This window comes from Gopherus evgoodei, chromosome 1 (assembly GCF_007399415.2).
Source record: "Gopherus evgoodei ecotype Sinaloan lineage chromosome 1, rGopEvg1_v1.p, whole genome shotgun sequence".
Classification (NCBI taxonomy): domain Eukaryota; kingdom Metazoa; phylum Chordata; order Testudines; family Testudinidae; genus Gopherus; species Gopherus evgoodei.
In genome coordinates this window covers 342,966,018-342,982,353 of record NC_044322.1, presented here as the reverse complement: position 1 = coordinate 342,982,353, position 16,336 = coordinate 342,966,018, and the positions used below count along the sequence as shown (strand labels likewise).

Genomic DNA, 16,336 nt, shown 5'->3' with positions numbered 1-16,336 from the left:
CAGGTTGCCTTTGGCGGCATGCCTGTGGAGGGTCTGCTGGTCCTGAGGCTTCGGCGGACCTCCTGCAGGAGTGCAGCCGAATTTGCAGGACCGGGGACCTCCCGCAGGCAAACCGCCAAAGACAGTCTGCCTGCCGTGCTTGGGGCGGCAAAATACCTAGAGTCGCCCTGTGTACATTTTTTGTAATATCTTTGGCTGGGATTTTCAAGGTAGCCTAAGAAATCAGGCACCCAGCTCCCACTGAGTTTCAGTAAGATTTGAGGGGGATACATGACTTACTGAAAAATACATAATTATGTATGGAGCTACAAAAATTAGAAACCAACAAATACTATAACCAAAATATGAAGAACAAACAGCAATCAAACACTGCCCAAAATCAGAAACTTGGACTGCAATTTATCCGCTTGTAGGACATTGCTTACACCTCCACGTAAGAAATAGAACCCAGTTCTGCAAACACTTACTGCCAGGAATAGTGCTGAGTACTGTAAGTAGCTATTCTGTCCAATGGGGCTACTCACAGTTCTAAACGTGACACAGAGAGTATATCTGAAGTGAAATCTAATTACAGAGCACACTGCCAATTTGGGGCATCTGCCCTGTTTCTGATAGTCTGCCCTGAGGAAGGCATTCAAGGTTATGAGCCACTCCAGCCAATGGCAATAAGATCATATAATCAAGACATAAGATTATGTAATAGCCTTAAAATATCCAAATTCTACAGAATATTTACTGTTCTACACAATGTAGGTTTTTAACAAAACACTGATCCAAGGTTAAACTACCGACAATATCTGTTTCAAAACATATATTCTTAAACAACACTGTAGGCAAGTTTTCCTTATATTTTGAACATCAGAACTACATATCAGTTCTTTTGGGCCTAGCTCATCTTGATTCTACACTATGGATGAAATCTACTATTTCATGCATTTTTTTTCTGGAAAAATAATTCTGTACATTTTAAACACATTAAATGACAATAATCCAACAAATCTCTTTTTGAATAAACTATGTTGTGCTAGACCCCCTCTTTTCTGGGTAGGTGCATTACAAGAGGAAAAAGTATTAAGAGCTTCTTCCTCTTTTACAGTCAGCAGATAGGAACCCTTCTAGTGCTCAAAAGAGCAATAGGGGTACACCCAGACAGTGCCCTAGTCCACACTCCATGGCCTCAAAGGAGACTTGTCTGCCAGCTAAAAGACACAGGCATCACCCAGCATGTTAACATGCATGCTGTTAGTAGCAAACACTGGCAAATCATGAACGTTGCTCCTGCTCAGAGGAGTAACTAACAGTGGCCTGCATTACGCCATCTTGTCCTGCAACTGCAAGATGACTTTTTGGCAGATATACAGCCAGCACTCCTCCAGTCCTCCTCCCAGCAATCCTATTGAAGGTTATATTTATAACTTGATGTGGAGGGGGTTTGCCATGCAGCTCTCATTAGTTTGTACAACCATGGTTATGCATATTTATTGAGTTAAAAAATGTAGCTTTGAAATGCTGACAATTAAAGACATCTCTGCCACCTGGCCAGGGTTGGCTCCAGGCCCCAGCGCGCCAAGCACGTGCTTGGGGCGGCATGCCATGGGGGGCGCTCTGCCGGTTGCCGGGAGGGCGGCAGGCGGCTCCGGTGGACCTCCCACAGGCGTCCCTGTGGAGGGTCCGCCGACCCCGTGGTTCCGGTGCAGCATCCGCAGGCACGCCTGCAGGAGGTCCACCGGCGCCACGGGACCAGCGGACCATCCGCAGGGACGCCTGCAGGAGGTCCACCGGAGTCGCGGGACCAGCGGACCCTCCGCAGGGATGCCTGCGGGAGGTCCACCGGAGCCGCGGGACCAGCGAGCGGCAGAGTGCCCCCCGCAGCGTGCCGCTGTGCTTGGGGCGGCGAAATGGCTAGAGCTGGCCCTGCACCTGGCAACAAGCTTTTAAGAAGTTTTACTTTACTGAACTTCACTTTCCAGTTTTTTGAATTAGTAGAGATGAACTCTCAATCATAGCTATCATTTTCATAGATTCTGAGGCCAGAAGATTCCAATAGATTAATCTAACCTCCTGTATAATACAGGCTACAGAATTTCACCCAGTTACCCTTGCGTTGAGCCCTATAGCTTGCCAAATTTAATTTTCTATAAAATAATATTTTAAGAGAATAATTGATAATTACCACCAGATCAACACTGGTGGCACAATAGTTCAGTACCTTTGGGCTATTTTCATGAGGGAGGCATCAGTGACATGGATGCAGTTAGTCAAGTTCAGTTCTCTTAGCTTTGTCCCTGAAGATCCTTCTAAAAATGATCGCAAACCTGCATCACTGATTCTAAAATATAAATACAAAAACATATTCACACATACACATTTTCAAATCCACATGATTTAATATATAATTTGCATCTGATGACCAGCATTACAGATAAACCGTGACTGAAACTGGTAGTTGCCCAATATCATTTATTTTAGCCGAATTTGAATAAGTAGCCAGAGGAAGAATTTGATAGCTTTGCTTATGAAAAAGAAACCCTCTAATGGCACAGGTGCAATGGTAGAATGTATAAGTGGATACTGGATTACCTATAGCAGCAAAATAGTCCTCCAGGAACAGTCCCACAATGCCACTATTCCAGAAACAATGACAGCTCTAAACTTTGCTGCCCAGGCGTCACAAAGGGCTGGTCTACACTAGGGGAGGGGATCAATCTAAGATACGCAACTTCAGCTACATGAATAACGTAGCTGAAGTCGAAGTATCTTAGATCGAATTACCTACCGTCCTCACGGCATGGGATCGACGTCCGCGGCTCCCCCTGTCGACTCCGCTACCGCTGCTCGTTCCGGTGGAGTTCCGGAGTCGACAGGAGTGCGTTTGGGGATCGATATATCGCGTCTAGCTGAGACGCGATATATCGATCCCCGAGAAATTGATTGCTACCCGCCGATATGGCGGGTAGTGAAGACATAGCCAAAGACTGGAAATCTGACCCTCTTTCTCCCCCCCCCCACTTTGAAAGACCAAGCATATTTTTGAAGTGCCCCTCTTCTGGCTAGCCCCCATTGGCAAGCACACCTCTATGACCACATAGTTATAGTTCCCCACAAAACTCCAGCTAAACCTCAAGCCGCTGCCTGATCCAGGAAAGAAGTCCTGAATTTCCGCAGCCAGTGAAGAGAAGGAACATTGCAGCAGCTCCAGTCTCCCTGTGCAGTGACCCCAGCTTGGGCTGCAGCCACATGCTGCCTGCCATCCCAGTGTTCTGGGACTGGGGAGGAGGCTGTGTCTGTGCACTGACTGCCCTCCTGGCGTTTGGGGACTTGGGGTGGAGGGGCTGTGGCTGTGCACTGACTGCCCTCCTGGCATTCCGGGACTTGGGGAGGCTGCCCTTCCGGTGCTCTGGAACGGGAGGGGGACTGAGGCTGCACTGCCAGAGCTCCAGGACCGAAGCCGCACTGCCAGCGCTCCAGGGCTTGGGGGGCTAGCCTGGGGTGGGGACCGGTGGCTGCAGTGGGGAGGAGCCTCTGGGCTCTGGCGGGGGGGGACATGGAAGGGGCATGTCCTCGGGTGGAAGGGGCAGGGCTGGGAGCTAACCTCCCCCAGTCAATGGTTCATGTGCCATCCTTGGTGGAGGGGAAGGAAATGCATCAGTTGCACCAAGAGTCAAGGGAGACCAATAAAAATCTGGGGCTGGCCACCATATCTACCACTTCTATGTGGAGCTGGATGCCATGCTTGATGGGGACACCACCACCATCACTCCAGAAATTACCATGGACACCTCACAAGACCTGAAGGAAGGAACCCCAGCAGTGGCCAGCGATGAAGAACTTGTTGAGGAGGGTGCATGTGAAGGATGGAGACAACGCGGAGAGCTAGGAGTGTAAGCCAAATCTAACCCAGATGAGCCTGGAGGAAAACCCCACTGTTACCACTTGTTTCATGGCTTAAAAAATAAATTGTTCACGTGCCGCAAAAATCCTTCCTACACACATTCAAAATAGTGTCCAAAAGTGCATGGGCAGGGACCAAAGGAATTGCATTTCAAAGAACCTGGTTTATTTTAACAACATGCACTGGCAGTCATATGCAAAAAAGAGAGCAACATAAATAAATGCATTGCAAGCAGAAAAAGAAAAACATGATACTGAAATCTGAGCATTCAAATAAAACACAGAGAAAATTTCAAATAATTCTTGCAAGCAATCCAGGAACTGCTCATTCAAACTACCTCATTTTCTATGGCTAAAAGTATACAGGAAACATGTATTTTAAACGTCAAAACATGCAGAGAGCTCTGGTTTTCCAATCCAAGAGTCCAAGCCCAAAACAAATTATTTGCATGCTGTAATTGGATCCAGATGTAGAAAGACAGTTTGTCGCTGCCTCTGGAGAGCTTGGCCTTGAATTCACCTGCAGGACTAAGCAGTGGCAACCACTCTCCTCCACTTTTAGAGTGTTGTGTTGATCCTGCCACAGATCTCCCTGTTATTATCTGACACAATCTTGATAAAGTTTTAAAGCAGTTATTTTTTAAGTTTTGCCTTGAGATTTCTTGGAAGGGTTGCTTTGGTTCTTCCCTGCTATAGGAAACTCCCATGTTGGCAGCACCATCACTGTGAAGAGGCCAGCAGCATAAGGGCCCAGTGGCTTTGTGTTGCCTTAAGCAGTTGCCTTCCCTTGGCCTTTGACTACTTCATGAGTGATTTTTTCAGTGAGAATCACCATTGCCTGTAATAAATGTTGCAATATTTACTGCACTCTCTCTATATTTATTACCAAGGACACACAGTAGATCTTCCCCCTCTCACTGCTTTAGGCTGTGATAAGTGCCCACAATACACTCACCATACTGGGAGCTGCTCAAGTGTCCTAATGCAAGCAGCCTGGAAAGTCTGATCCTGTTCATATTTTTATGATTTTTTTAGGGGAACTTTTTAGGGAATTTTCTCATTTATCTTTTTCTGTAGGCCAAGCCTTTAAGTCTCACACTGTCTGTCTGTCTTGTTGTTTATCAGTGACCTTGCCTAAGGTATCTTTGAGAGGCACCCACACACACACCTGTTGAAAAGACTAACTGATCAAAAAGAAAAAGAAACAGTCAGTGGAGGACATGGTCTCAGATCTCTTCAGGAGCTCCAGGTTCAAGATCCACAAAACAGGGGAGTATAGAGAAAGCACTTGCTGGAGGAGAGGCAGAAGGACCAGGAGGTGCATAGTGAAGTCCACCAGTACATTATGCAGCTCCTGGGACAGCATATACAGATAAAAATCTCCCAAAAACTTGCACCCCAGCAGCCATTGCAATGCTTGGACAATTGTAGGGTTCCAGGGCCTGGCTCATAGGACCCCCCCAGTCTCCCAGCATAGTGTGTTGCACTATTTTTTCCACTCAACCCCAGTGAGTGAACCTACTCTGATAAGTGATTCATACAGGAAAGCTCAGCACCTTTTTAAAAAAAAATGGTTTTAAGTGGGGTTTTGTAGAAGTGTTATGGTTTATAATTGTTCAGTAAAGTTTGGTTTGTGAAAATCAAGATTTATTTTGTCTTATAGGACCCCCATGTGACCCCCAAACCAATATCCTCTCTCCCGATTCAAACAGTATATTAACATAAGAACTTAAGAATGGCCATACTGGGTCAGACCCAGGGCCGGTGCAAGGATGTTTTGCGCCCTAGGCAAAACTTCCACCTTGCACCTCCTCCTGCACCCTTGCCCTGAGGCACCCCCCCCGTGGCAGCTCCCCCCCTCCGCCCTGAGGTGGTCCCCCTGTGGCAGCTCACTACCCCAGCTCACCCCTGCTCCGAGCACGAGCACCCCGAGCACGTCATCGCTGCTTCACTTCTCCCGCCTCCCAGGCTTGCAGTGCCAATCAGCTTAGGCGCCACAAGCCTGGGAGGCGGGAGAAGTGAAGCAACCATGGTGTGCTTGGAGAGGAGGTGGGGCAGGGGTGAGCTGGGGTGGGGAGTTCCCCTGCGTGCCTCCCCATCCTTGCTGCAGGCGGCCCTCCTTGCGCTCCCCTGCCCCAGCTCCCTCCACCTAAATGCCAGTGGCGACAGGGGCAGCCGAAGATCCGGCCGCCGCGGTCGCTGCCAAAGAAAATGGTGCCCCCCAAATCTCAGCACCCTGGGCGACCGCCTTGGTCACCTAAATGGTTGCACCAGCCCTGGTCAGACCAAAGGTCCATCTAGCCCAGTATCCTGTCTACCGACAATGGCCAGTGCCAGGTGTCCCTGAGGGAGTGAACCCAACAGGCAATGATCAAGTGATCTCTCTCCTGCCATCCATCTCCACCCTCTGACAAACAGAGGCGAGGGACACAATTCCTTACCCATCTGGCCTATAGCCATTAACGGACTTAACCTCCATGAATTTATCCAGTTCTCTTTTAAACGCTGTTATAGTCCTAGCCTTCACAACCTCCTCAGACAAGGAGTTCCACAAGTTGACTGTGTGCTGTGTGAAGAAGAACTTCCTTTTATTTGTTTTAAACCTGCTGCCCAATAATTTCATTTGGTGGCCCCTAGTTCTTGTATTATGGGAACAAGTAAATAACTTTTCCTTATTTACTTTCTCTACATTACTCATGATTTAATATACCTCCATCATATCCCCCCCTTAGTCTCCTCTTTTCCAGGCTGAAAAGTCCTAGCCTCTTTAATCTCTCCTCATATGGGACTCATTCCAAATCCCTAAACATTTTAGTTGCCCTTCTCTGAACCTTTTCTAATGCCAGTATATCTTTTGAGATGAGGAGACCACATCTGTATGCAGTATTCAAGATGTGGGCGTACCATGGATTGTAGCAAACTACAATTTAATCGCAAAGTGACACAAATAAACACAAAGCAACATACTGGCTTACTAAAGAACACTATCTAAAATGTGCTCTTAAAGCCTCCTTCAACTTTATACCACTTTGGTGTGCTCTTGTAATTGCCCCTGGGTTTGGATGTTCAAAATCAGACAGATTTTCCAGTTCCCCTCCTCCATCTTGTTGGTAACGTTTCCCTATTTGCCTCACAAATATGATGTGAGTCACACATCGTGCATCAATAACAGGAATATTTGGCTCACTGTGATCCAGTGTAGTCATGAGACAACTCCACCATCCTTTCAATCTACCTGATGCACATTAAACCATCATCTTGCACCCAGCTCAGAGGATAGTTATATCTTTTCTTACTGTTGTCTAGGAGCCCAACATGTAGTTTCATAAGCCAGGGATGCAAAGGGTAGATTGGGACCCCCAAAGAATCACAGTTGGGATTGCAATCACACCACTGTGAATGTGCTGGTCCAGGAAAATCTCTGTGAATGCAACTTGTCATCAAAGTTGTGTGTTCCTGAAAATGCAGGTATCATGCACCTTGCCAGACAGCCCAGTGTTAATGTCAGTGAAACATCCTCAGGGATCCACCAGTGTCTGCATAACCTGAAGAAGTATTCCTTTCTGTTTGTATATTCAGAAGCAAGACAGACTCAGGATATGTCTCTCATATTGCAGTTTGGGAAGCTCATAGCATTGAATCCATCTATTATTTACTGTACATTGCCCAGAGCCACAATCATGTGTAGCAGGACATTTTTAATGGTATTCCACACCTGGATGATAACAGCCCCTACTGCAGACTTCCCAACATGGAACTGATTGTCTATAAACAGATAGCAATCCAGTATTGTTAGCTTCCACAGCATGATTGCCACCTGTTTCCCCACTATCAAAACAGCTCTCATTTTGGTGTCTCTGTGCTGGAGGACTGGGACAAGTTCTGCACACAATTCCAAAAATGTGGCCTTCTGCGTTACAAACTTCCACTGGTATCCCAGATTTGCATCACAATGTGATCCCTCAATTCAATGCTCATTTCACAGGACCGGAAGCACTACTCCACCATGTGCAGCTGGTGAATGTCTGCTGTACCTGGCGATTTTCATTCCCTGCCTGCAGCATTCACTCGTGCTCAAATTTCTCATTTTCACTACTGCATGCCTGGCCCCTGTAGTAGCTCTGAGGTGCTGCAAATACAGAAGAAGCAGGCCCAGATGTCCTGTCACTACAACAGAAACAAGAACTCCAGCATTCTGTTCACCATCTATGCTTCTGCCAGAGAGATGGCAGAGAGATTGAAAACCGGTGCAAATAATTGTGGGAATTTTTAAAAATACAGCACAAAAATATGAGATTATGGGATGGAGACTGGAGTAGAGCAAATTGTGGGAACTTGAATCTAAGCTCCCATACAATTTCTTGACAGGAATGCTGACATCCCACAATGCACTTCCTAAATGTTCCACAAGGCAGTGTGCTAGATCATGCAGTGCGCACTGGGAAACCTACCCACAGCAACGTGTGTCTTGCCAATACAACTTCTCACAGTGCAGACAGGCAGCACCAGCAAAGTGTGCACGCACACAGCAGCAACGTTACAATATCAACAGCTCTATGTAGGTAAAAATGTTACTGGTAAATTCTTCTAGTATAGATGTGGTCTAAGTGTTAAAGCAAATTCATGCAGCTGTCTCCACCATCATAATGTCATGCCACTTCTGTGGTACATCTCAACACAACATAAATTATATTTACATGCATTGTTATCACATTGTGATGCAGCATCAACAAGCCCCAAAGTGATTTAATTGCTTGTGAATCATCATCATCATCATCATCATCATCATGTTCCCATTACGCCTCTGGCGTTTAGGGCAGCCGTGAAGCTCCTCCACTTCTGTCTGTTTCTGGCAAGTCTTTCAATGGTTCCTCTGCTGTGCCCCAGGTTTTTCAGCTCGGTTTCCACAGCTGTTTGCAATGTTGTTTTCAGGTGTCCATCTTATTGCTATTCTGTTGATGGAATCAGTTTCCATCTGAAGCACATGGCCAATCCATCTCAAATGCCTCCTGGCAATGATGGTGCTCGGATCCTCTTGGCTGCACTGTCTCAACAGATCTTGTTTTGAGATTGTTCTGGGCCAAAAGATACGGAGGATTTTTCTGAGGCAGGTTGTATGGAATAAAGACAGTTTGGACATGTCATACTTTCTCATTTCCCAGCATTCTGCACTATAAAGCATTGTTGAAAGTATGCCACTCTGATAAATCTTGAGTTTGGTTTTGGCATTGTACTTTGATGATTTCCAGACTGTATTTAAGCTCCTGAAGGTGTTCCTGGTTTTACTGATTCTGTTCCAAACGTCCTGGTTTATTCCACCGTCCTGGCTGATGGTGCTGCCCAAGTATGTCAATATTTCTACATTGGTGAGAACATAATCCTCTGTCTGTACTGGTGATGGTGAGGCAATATTAAAGGTCATGATATCTGTCTTATTGTGGTTGATTTTGTACTCTGGTATCCGTACTTTGTCATGGCAGGACAGCTTGCATGCTCTAACAATCCCCCGAGTCTGTGTCGGCAGACTGTTCTCCCCACCACCCCGCCGCTGACAGAGGGATTTGTCTGGCAGCACTGGCCAGAGCCCCGAGCCCTTTAATCGCCACTGGAGCCCCGGGTGGCATGGGCCAGGGAACTCATATGGGCCCTGCCCCTTCCACCTGAGGCCCTGCCCATTTCGGGGGAGGGGAGAGACAGAGCAGCCTCATACTGGAAAGAGTTCCATTTTACTTTCACCCCTGCCTTCAGGAGTCAATGACCCGTACAATTGCCAGCAGTGAAAGCTGAAAGGAAGCCACTGGCATGAAGACTGACATGCTCAACACCAAGACAAAAACCAAACTTGTTTTTTTAGAACATATGGACAATGTACAAAATAGGAAAGCTAGCTCAGGTCACAGCAGAGATGAGATGCTACAGCTCTTACACATTCTAGGTGTCAGCGAGAGCAGATGGACGGGATCAGGAAGATTAACAACAGCCTCAGGAGAAACCTTACTGTATTCTGGATGGGATGATGGACAACACCATGAGAGTGTTGCCATCCTTTTGCTTGTGAATGTAGCCCCCTTAAAATGAGGATGACCCTAGAAATCTCAAGATAAGCAGCAACCCAATTGCATGGCACTATTTAATGTGCCACTGCCAAGATTTAAATAATTTTTTGTGCTCATCCCTCCTGACACATCCACTACACCACAAAACTTAGAATGGGGACAGTTTTAGGGTTCTTTTGTGATGTTCTGGAGCCTGGGCCACGATCTGGCCCATAATCTATTTGTTATTTGGCTTTTTTTCTAATAACATAATACAAACTTAAATTTGAAAACAGATTTTACATCAAATCTATATTTCTGCAGTAATGCAACTTGTTGCTTTTATGCTGATAGCTGCGAAAAAGAAGGTAGTTTTGTTTATGTCTTAGTACTTCCTAGTCTGAATACATTACCTCCATCTTCCAGAAGCTAATAAAACACCCTTAAACTCTAATAGTCCTGTCCCACAGTACATTCTATTCTGTTTCGTACTATCCTGACTATGGCCTGAATCCAGCAAAGCACTTAAGTACATGCCTGGAACTACTCATGTGCTTAGAGTTACATGATGCTTAAGTGCCTTGCTAGATTTGGGTATTAATAAGTATTTATATCCAACATATTTTTCAAAACATGCTACAGGAACAAAATGTATTTGTATTTGGTACATATTTGGTATATTTGGAACAAAAATATATTTAAAATAAATTAATAATATATTTATTAGCACAGTCAGAGCATTTAAATCTGAAAACAATTCACCTTAAGAGGAATATAAATCATTTAACTAAAATAAATAGATCACAGAAAACTGGATGTAATTTATTACCTTACACAGTCTGCTAAATTCAATACAAGAATATACTTCAATGGAGAAATTGTCTTAAGACTGACATCTGTAATCTTCTGGCAATCAGCCATATAAATGTGCTTGATTTGTGGGCAAGATTTGCTCATCAACTTGAAACTTAAATCAGTAATCCGATTATTTCCTGTTGAAATACATGAAGGCATAAATCACATATTAGCCATGCATTAAGGGCTTGATCCAAATCCCCACTGAAATTAACTGAAATGCTCCTGCTGTTTTCAAATGAGCCAAATCAGACTTTAAAAGCATAAATTAATAATTCTGCTGAAATATTGTAAAGTCACTGACCTTCAATTCTGACCTTGACAAGTTTACATTCAGCAAGGGCTTTAAAAGCTACATCAGAAAGATGTGGAGAGTCCAGAAAAACAACAGACATAATCTGTTGGCATTTCTCAACTAAAGCCTTTGAAGAAAACAAAAAAGGATGATTAAACAGAACAACCACATCTGTGGTATGTTACATAGCCAAAAGCTAACTAATATTTTGTTCATTTATCTAATAATAACAATTGTATTTTCTTCCATTATAGTTATAACCCAATTTTAATACTAAACTTTTAAACTGTGACCAATGGTACAGATAATCAACTTAAAATCTTGTATTTTTTATTATAATTTGAAACATAAGCAGGGAAAAAATCAGTGACCTAAGGTATGCTGAGGGGCAGAAATGCAAGGGTATGCATCTAGTTAACAATTAGATTTGCAGAAGCTTGAAATTGTTTTACCATATCTGTGGCCCTGTTGTGCCTTCGATTTTAATGCAGAACTCTTCATTGAAGTCAACAGGAAGTTCTCTGCAAGAAATCAGTGGCACAATATTGGCCTGATATTCTATACTAATGGCCAGCTAAACTTTGATTTTATACAAAATAAAGCCAAATAAGTCTTATTTATATGTTAGGAGATTATGCTTTCATTGTGCCAATACACAGCTGGGAAAAGATGGAACAACTGTTGAACGTTTCTGAGAGGAATTAAGAGTTAAAAGGACTTGTAAATCTGGTCTGGAAGAAAATTGATCAATTTGTTTGGTGATGTTTTAAAAAATATATTCTTGTTAAAAGTGCTTTAAGGGTGAAATTCTCCTATTAGATTGCATGTGCACAACTCCCTTTGAAGTCAATGTGAAAGGTACACACATATTCAATGGCAGAAATTTCCCTTAAATGCAAGGTTGTTTTCAATTTCTTACTTGAATACATTTGTCTGTAAGAGTTGGCATATCATTGATTACCAAGTGCTTAATCTCACTGCAGCTGTTAGCAATATATCTGAAGCCATCAACAGAGATCTGATTTAAAAAAAAAGAAATCAGGTTTTATAAAACATTTACATCTTGCAGGAAAGAGAACAAAGAAAAAATGGTTACTAACCTTTCTGTAACTGTTGTTCTTCAAGATGTGTTGCACATGTCCATTCCAACGTAGGTGTATGCATGCCCTAAGCACATCTGCTGGAATTTTTTCCCTAGTGGTATCCATCAGGTTGGCTCTGACACCCTCTATTGCTGCACTCATAGCGCCGGTAAAAAGGGCCCTGCCAATCCCATTCCTCTTCAGTTTCTTCTTACCGATTGACTCAAATAAAAAGGGATAGAGGGTGGGTTTTGGCATGGACATGTGCAACACATCTCTAAGAACAGCTGAAGAAAGGTTAGTAACTGTTTTTTCTTCCTCGAGTGGTTGCACATGTCCATTCCAATGTTGGTGACTCACAAGCAGTTGTACAGGAGGTGGGCTTGGAGTTCAAAGACAGGCTGGCTAAAAGACTGTGTGGCTGAAATTGGCATCATCTCTAGCTTGCTGGGTGATGGCATAGTCCAGGGTGGCAAAACTTATTGACCTTCCAAGCCACATATGACAATCTTCAGAAGTTTGAGAGCTGGGTGCATCTTCCAGAGCTTGGGGCTTCTGCCCTGCAGCACAGTGGTGGGGCTAGGGGCTTCAGCTGGCACATCCCCTGGGGCTGAAGCCCTGAGACCCAGCAGGCACCTCCCGTGGGGCTGAAGCCCTTAGACCAGGTGTCGGCAAACTTTTTGGTCTGAGGGCCACATCTGGGTGGGGAAATGTTATGCAGGGCCATGAATGTAGGGCTGGGGCAGGGGTGCAGGAGGGAGTATGGGGTGTGGAAGGGGGTGCAGTGTGCAAGAAGGGACTCAGGGCAAGAGGTTGGGGTGCAGGAGGAGGCTCAGAGGGTTGGGGTGCACGAGGGGTGCAGGGTGCAGCAGAGGGCTCAGGGCAGGGGGTTGGAGGCTCAGGGCAGGGGGGTCGGGTGCAGGGGGGGTGCAGAATGCAGGAGGGGGCTCAGGACAGGGGGTTGGGGTGCAGCAGGGGGCTCAAGGCAGAGGGTTAGGGGACTCAGGGCAGGGGGTTGGGGTGCAGGGTGCAGCAGTGGTTCAGGGTGCAGGCTCCGGCCTGGTGCCGCTTACTTCGAGTGGCTCTGGGGTGGCAGCAGTGCACAGCAGGACTAAGGCAGGCTCCTGGCCTGCCCCAGCCCTGCACTGCTCCCAGAAGTGGCCAGCACGTCCAGCAGTGGCTCCTGGGAGTGGGGTGGGGCAGGGGACTCCGCTGCACACTGCCCTCGCCTGTGGGTACCATCCCTGAAGCTCCCATTGGCTGCGTTTCCCCATTCCCGGCCAATGGGAGCTGCAGGGGGTGGTGCCTGCAGGCGGGGGCAGCGCATAGAGCCTTCTGCCCCACCCTCCCCCAGGGGCTGCAGGGACGTGGTGCCAGATTGAAAGCCCTGACGGGCCGGATCTAGCTCATAGGCCATAGTTTGCCCTCCCCTGCTCTAGACCCCTCTCCCTGTTAGAAGTCCCTAGCCACACCATCCTGCCGCAAGGCAGAAGCCCCGAGTTCTCCCCCACCTCCGTCACAATCTGGTAGGTGGAGAATGGGGAGGCCTGGGGAGTTCCAGAAGCTACATTTTTAACTGTAAAAGAGCTGCATTTGGCTTGCGAGCTGCCGTTCGGCCACTCTGGCATAGTGCACTGAGAATGTGTGCACTGATGACCAGGTCGCTGCTCTGATGTCCTGAATAGGGACTTGCACTAGGAAGGTGGCCAAGGAGGCCTGCAATCTTGTGGAATGAGCAGCCAGGTTAGCTGGAGGCAGGACACCTGCGAGTTCATAACACACCTGAATGCATAAAGTAATCCAGGATGAAATTCTCAGGGTGAAGATGGAAAGGCCCTTCATCCTTTCTGCTATCGCTATGAACAGCTGAATCGATCTGCAGAATGGTTTGGTCCTTTTACATAGAAAGCTAGAGTCCATGTAACATCCAAAGAGTGTTGGCGCTGTTCCTCTCTGTTTGCATGTGGTTTAGGGTAGAATTCCAGCAGGAAGATTGCTTCCACTGCAGTGGAATTGTGAAACCACCTCAGAGAGGAACGATGGGTGTGGACGCAGCTGTATATTATCCTTGAAGATCATATATGGGCGTTACGACATAAGGGACTGGATCTCTGAAACCCTTCTGGCTGAAGTGATGGCCACTTTCCAGGAGAGGTTCAACAACGACCACACTGAAACGGCTCAAATGGTGGACCTGTGAACTTCTACAGGATAAGGTTTAGATCCTAGGGAGGAATAGGTTCTCTTACCCATGGGTATACCCTCTCCAGGCCTTTAACAAAATGCAGAAACATCTTGTGCAAAAAAATAGATCCGTTTTTAACCTTGGGATGGAAGGCTAAGATGGCTGCAAGGTGAACCTTGACTGAAGAGAGGGCCAAAACTTGCTTCAGAAGCAAACGGTACTCCAAAATTAACTGTAGTGAGGACTACATAAGTGGAATTCCCCATTGGGAGAACCAGATGGAGAATCGTTTTCATTTTGCAAGGTAGATGGCCTTGTAGGAGGGTTTTCTATTGCCTTGTGGGACTCTACGGACTTGCTCCAAGCAAGCTTGCTCTCAGGATTCAGCCATGGAGATTTCAGGCTGTCAGATGGAGGGAGCTGAGGTTTGGCTGGGGCAGTCAACTGTGATCTAGGGAGATCAGGTCCAGGTGTAGCGGAAGCAGTAGCAGGGCCTCTACTGAAAGGCCTAAGAGGGTGGTGAACCAATGTTGTCTGGGCCATGCCAGGGCATGAGAATGACCTGTGTTCAGTCCTGCTTGATCTTCATCAGAATCTTGTGTATCAACAGGGTAGGACGGAATGCATAATACAGGTGATTTGTCCATGACAACAGGAATGTGTCTATTAGAGACCTTGGGCTGTAGTCTTACGGGGAGAAAAACTGGTGTCATTTCCTGTTGTTTCAGTAGCAAACAGGACTATAAGGGGAGTCCCCACCATTGGAAGATGCCCCTTGTGACGTCTGATTGGAGGGACCATTTGTGGTGAGAGAAGAGAGACTTGCTGAGTTGATTCACCAGCTGGTTCTGCATTCCCGGAAGGTAGGACACTTCTAGACTGTCCAATGCAGAGCTCCCACAGCTGGATTGCTTTCTGACATAGGGGTAAGAGAGTGCTCCACCCCGTCTCTTGATGTAGAACATGGCTGTTGTGTTGTCTGTGAGAACCAAAATGATCTTGTCTGTAATGTGAAGTAGGAATGCCCCTGACAGGCTGGGCTAACTGCCCTGAGCTCCCTGACACTGATATGGAGGGAAAGCTCTTCTTGAGACTAGAGGCCCTGAGTCCAGAGGGACCCTAGGTGGGCTCCCCAGCCTAGGGCTGATGTGTTGGATACTAGTGACATTGATGGTTAAGGCTACGAAAAGAGAACCCCTGCACATACTATGCAGGGGTTGAGCCACCACGTAAGTCAATCAAGGACCTGAGTGGGAACAGTGAGCACCAAGTTCAGGAGATGACTCAAGGGAAAGTATTCCATGGTCAGCCAAGCTTGCAGAGGTCTGAGACGTAGCCTCGCATTTTGCCCTATGTATCTGCATGAAGCTTTGTGGCCCAGAAGGCTCAGACACTTTTGTGCTGTTGTGATTGAGTGAGCCTGGAGGGACCTAATCTGAGCTGTAATTGACCAAAAATGATCTTCCAGAAAGTAGGGCCCTCGCCTGCATGGAGTCAAGACCTGCACCAATGAACTCTATCCTTTGGACAGGGACAAGGGTGGATTTCTGGTCGATTATCAGTAGGCAGGTCAATTGGATGAGATGGATGTCGGATTCCACCTGAGCTCTCAACCAACCTCTGACTAGCCAATTGTCAAGGTATAGGAATACATGAACTCCCTTTTTTCTGAGGAAAGCCACCGCCACCACAATGCATTTGATGAAGATCTGTGGGGTGGCTGACTGGCTGAACAGAAGAACCACAAACCAGAGGGAGCAGGTTTGTATAATTTTTGGTGGTGCTCAGAACAGGTCCAAGTCCCCACACACACACCTGCCTAAGGCTCTAGGAGGAAGTTTGGGTGCGGGACAGGTGCAGGCTCTGGGATGGAGTTTGGGTGCTGGGTGCAGGCTCTGGACTGGGTCAGAGGCTTGGAGTGAAGGAGGGGGTGCAGGGTCTGGGAGGGAGTTTGGGTGCAGGAGGGATTTGAGGTGCAGGCTCTGGGAGAGAG

General features: G+C 46.5%; 1 protein-coding gene across 3 annotated transcripts in view; it reads right to left on the bottom strand.

The window, feature by feature from the left end:
- Positions 1–16,336, bottom strand: part of FBXL13 (F-box and leucine rich repeat protein 13) — a 201,209-nt gene that overhangs the window by 46,519 nt on the left and 138,354 nt on the right. For all 3 annotated transcript variants that reach the window (XM_030555490.1, XM_030555572.1, XM_030555656.1), the window contains exons 13-16: positions 11,996–12,094; positions 11,086–11,203; positions 10,756–10,918; positions 2,210–2,329 (exon numbers count right to left, since the gene is read on the bottom strand). In XM_030555490.1, the coding sequence (XP_030411350.1) occupies positions 2,210–2,329; positions 10,756–10,918; positions 11,086–11,203; positions 11,996–12,094 (500 nt within the window). The remainder of the gene's footprint in view (positions 1–2,209; positions 2,330–10,755; positions 10,919–11,085; positions 11,204–11,995; positions 12,095–16,336) is intronic.